Source organism: Saccostrea cucullata, unplaced genomic scaffold, assembly GCF_032062105.1.
Source record: "Saccostrea cucullata isolate Sc308-1 unplaced genomic scaffold, CSIRO_AGI_Scuc_v1 ctg18559, whole genome shotgun sequence".
Lineage (NCBI taxonomy): Eukaryota > Metazoa > Mollusca > Bivalvia > Ostreida > Ostreidae > Saccostrea > Saccostrea cuccullata.
Window position 1 is genome coordinate 1 of NW_026939571.1, and position 2326 is coordinate 2326.

The following is a 2326-nucleotide window of genomic DNA, read 5'->3' on the forward strand; positions in this document are numbered from 1 at the left end:
ATTGCATGGCCCCTAGATCAGGGGGTCTGGGGTTAGGACGGGGCCCCATTGTTTATGTCTGGTCTAAAACATGTACCGAATTCAACTGTTGTTCAGTTGTTACATGATACTCAGGTGAACTATAACTGAGGCTGAACCTCTTGTTAATCTCTAAATGCAGTCCTTAAAATGTCACAAGTACAGAAGTTACGCTTGATTTGAGATAAGTACTATACAATCTTTCAAATATTCTTAATTTGTAATGTATGCCTAATAAAATATTTATCTACATTATTTTATACTATATATTATACAGAGTCAGAATGGCTGTACCAAGTTCTCCTCAGCATTATATTGAGTGTGAAATGTGTGACGAAAACTGTCTGTACCATTGCAATTCGTGTTATGTGAGACTGTGTGAAAAGTGTCGTGACAACCACAAAATAAATCCGTACACCAAAGCCCATGATATTGGTAGGTACAACCCTAGAATCTTGGCGATCCCTTTGAAGAAATGTCCACGGCATCGAACTAAGGATTTAGATATGCATTGCAAAGAATGCCAGATCCCACTATGTTCAAACTGCGCTATAGCACCAGATCATCAGGGGCATACGTTTGAAGATCTTGAAGAAATATATTCTCAGCATTTTGAAGCATTCAAAATTCATTTGTGTAAAATCTACGAATATTTCCTGCCAGCATCCAATGATGTTCTGGATGACATTCAGGATGACGTCACTAAAATAAAAAAGATGATTGGCGAGACAAAAAGAAAACTAATATTAGAAACCGAGGCTTTTAAAAGTGAAATTGAAAGAGCATTCTCCGAGAAAATGGCCCAGTTAGAGAAGATAGAGAGGGAAACACTTAACGACCTGTACACACAAAGTAAAACAATGACTGATTACATTTCTTATCTCAACGGACTTGCCAAGAAGTATCAATTCAAACTTGTAAATAAAGACCCGGAATATCTTGTGCGAAACGAGGCAGAGGGGATAAAACCTATCCCAAAGACGTCAAAGCCTGCCTATCCAACAGTGATCGCGGGGAACTTTAACAAAGCAGAGGTTCTAAGGGCTTTGAGTAAAATTTTCCCCAATGTCTCAACAGAGGAAAGAAATGTTCGGAAATTGTTTAGTCTAAAGTCTCTACCCCACCTTCAAGTTATTAAACAAAACCAGAGAGATATAGTTAACCCGAAGCCTTGTAAACGGTGGAAAATGTCCAACTTTGTCACTGAGGCAGACGGAATCACTGTGCAAGGTATGCAAAGTATGCTTCACGTCTCTAAAGATCATGCAGGCAGATTGTGGGTCAGCGAGTTTGGCGGGAATCTTGTGCAGACTGATGTACAGGGAAATCGGCTGTGGAGCATAAAAATTAGTGGAATAGGAAGAGCTTGCCATACAATGACAATGCAAGGGAATCTCCTATTTATAGGAAAGGAAAACAATGTTATCTATAAAATATCAGATACCAAGATTATAAAATTCATCCAGACAGAGGACTGGACTGTGCTTAGCATTTACTCCTCATACAGAAATGAAGACATACTAATGGGAATGATTAAGGATGATACTGAAACAAACGATGCTAAAGTGACAAGGTACAGCAAAACAGGAAGGAAAATCCAGGATATAAAGAATAAGAATAGATGCTGGACAGGAATGCTTTATAAATTTCCAGTTTACCTTACAGAGAATATTAATGGAGATATATGTGTATCGGACAGTAGAAAGGAGGAAGTGGTGGTTGTAAATAAAGCAGGGAAATATCGATTCTCCTACACAGGTCAGCAATCAAATTCAGAGTTCTCCCCGTGCGGAATATGTACTAGCACCCTCGGCCACATTCTGATTTGTGATCCAAAGAGTTATTCAATTCACCTGTTGGACAAGGACGGTTTGTTCCTTTCTCTGTTGAACATAGGTCAATCAGGTTTGGTCAGACCCTCTGGACTGTGTTTGGATCTGGAGAACCAGCTATATGTTGGATACTATGATAGCAATACACTAACAAGATACACATTGTACAAATATTAGTATCTGCATTATACACATTGAAAAGTGATGGCCTGTAAAGCATTGGTCAGTGTTTTCCTAACTATAAATTGGACTGTTTTGCTGCAATAGGTACCATACAAAAATGTAGAAAGTTTTTAAGAAGAGCAATTGGTATCTTGTAGGTGTTAAAAAATTGACAAGGGTTGCATTTCTTTGTGTATTTAACGGAATTGTTTCGAAGAATGAGCACTTGCAATGACTTGAATATATTTTAATGTGCAAAATAAAGAAAGGTCTTTTTTTCCACATACATTCACGGATAATCTGATCTTATGATC

General features: G+C 38.0%; 1 protein-coding gene across 1 annotated transcript; it reads left to right on the forward strand.

The window, feature by feature from the left end:
- The first annotated feature begins 302 nt into the window (after positions 1 to 302).
- Positions 303 to 2027, forward strand: LOC134253347 (uncharacterized). The gene has a single exon (XM_062735880.1). The coding sequence runs from the start codon at positions 303 to 305 to the stop codon at positions 2025 to 2027; it is 1725 nt and encodes a 574-aa protein (XP_062591864.1).
- Positions 2028 to 2326: the final 299 nt, after the last annotated feature.

Coding starts and splice junctions, on each gene's coding strand:
- LOC134253347 (XM_062735880.1), top strand. CDS start 303: ATGGCTGTACCAAGTTCTCCTCAGCATTATATTGAGTGTGAAATGTGT.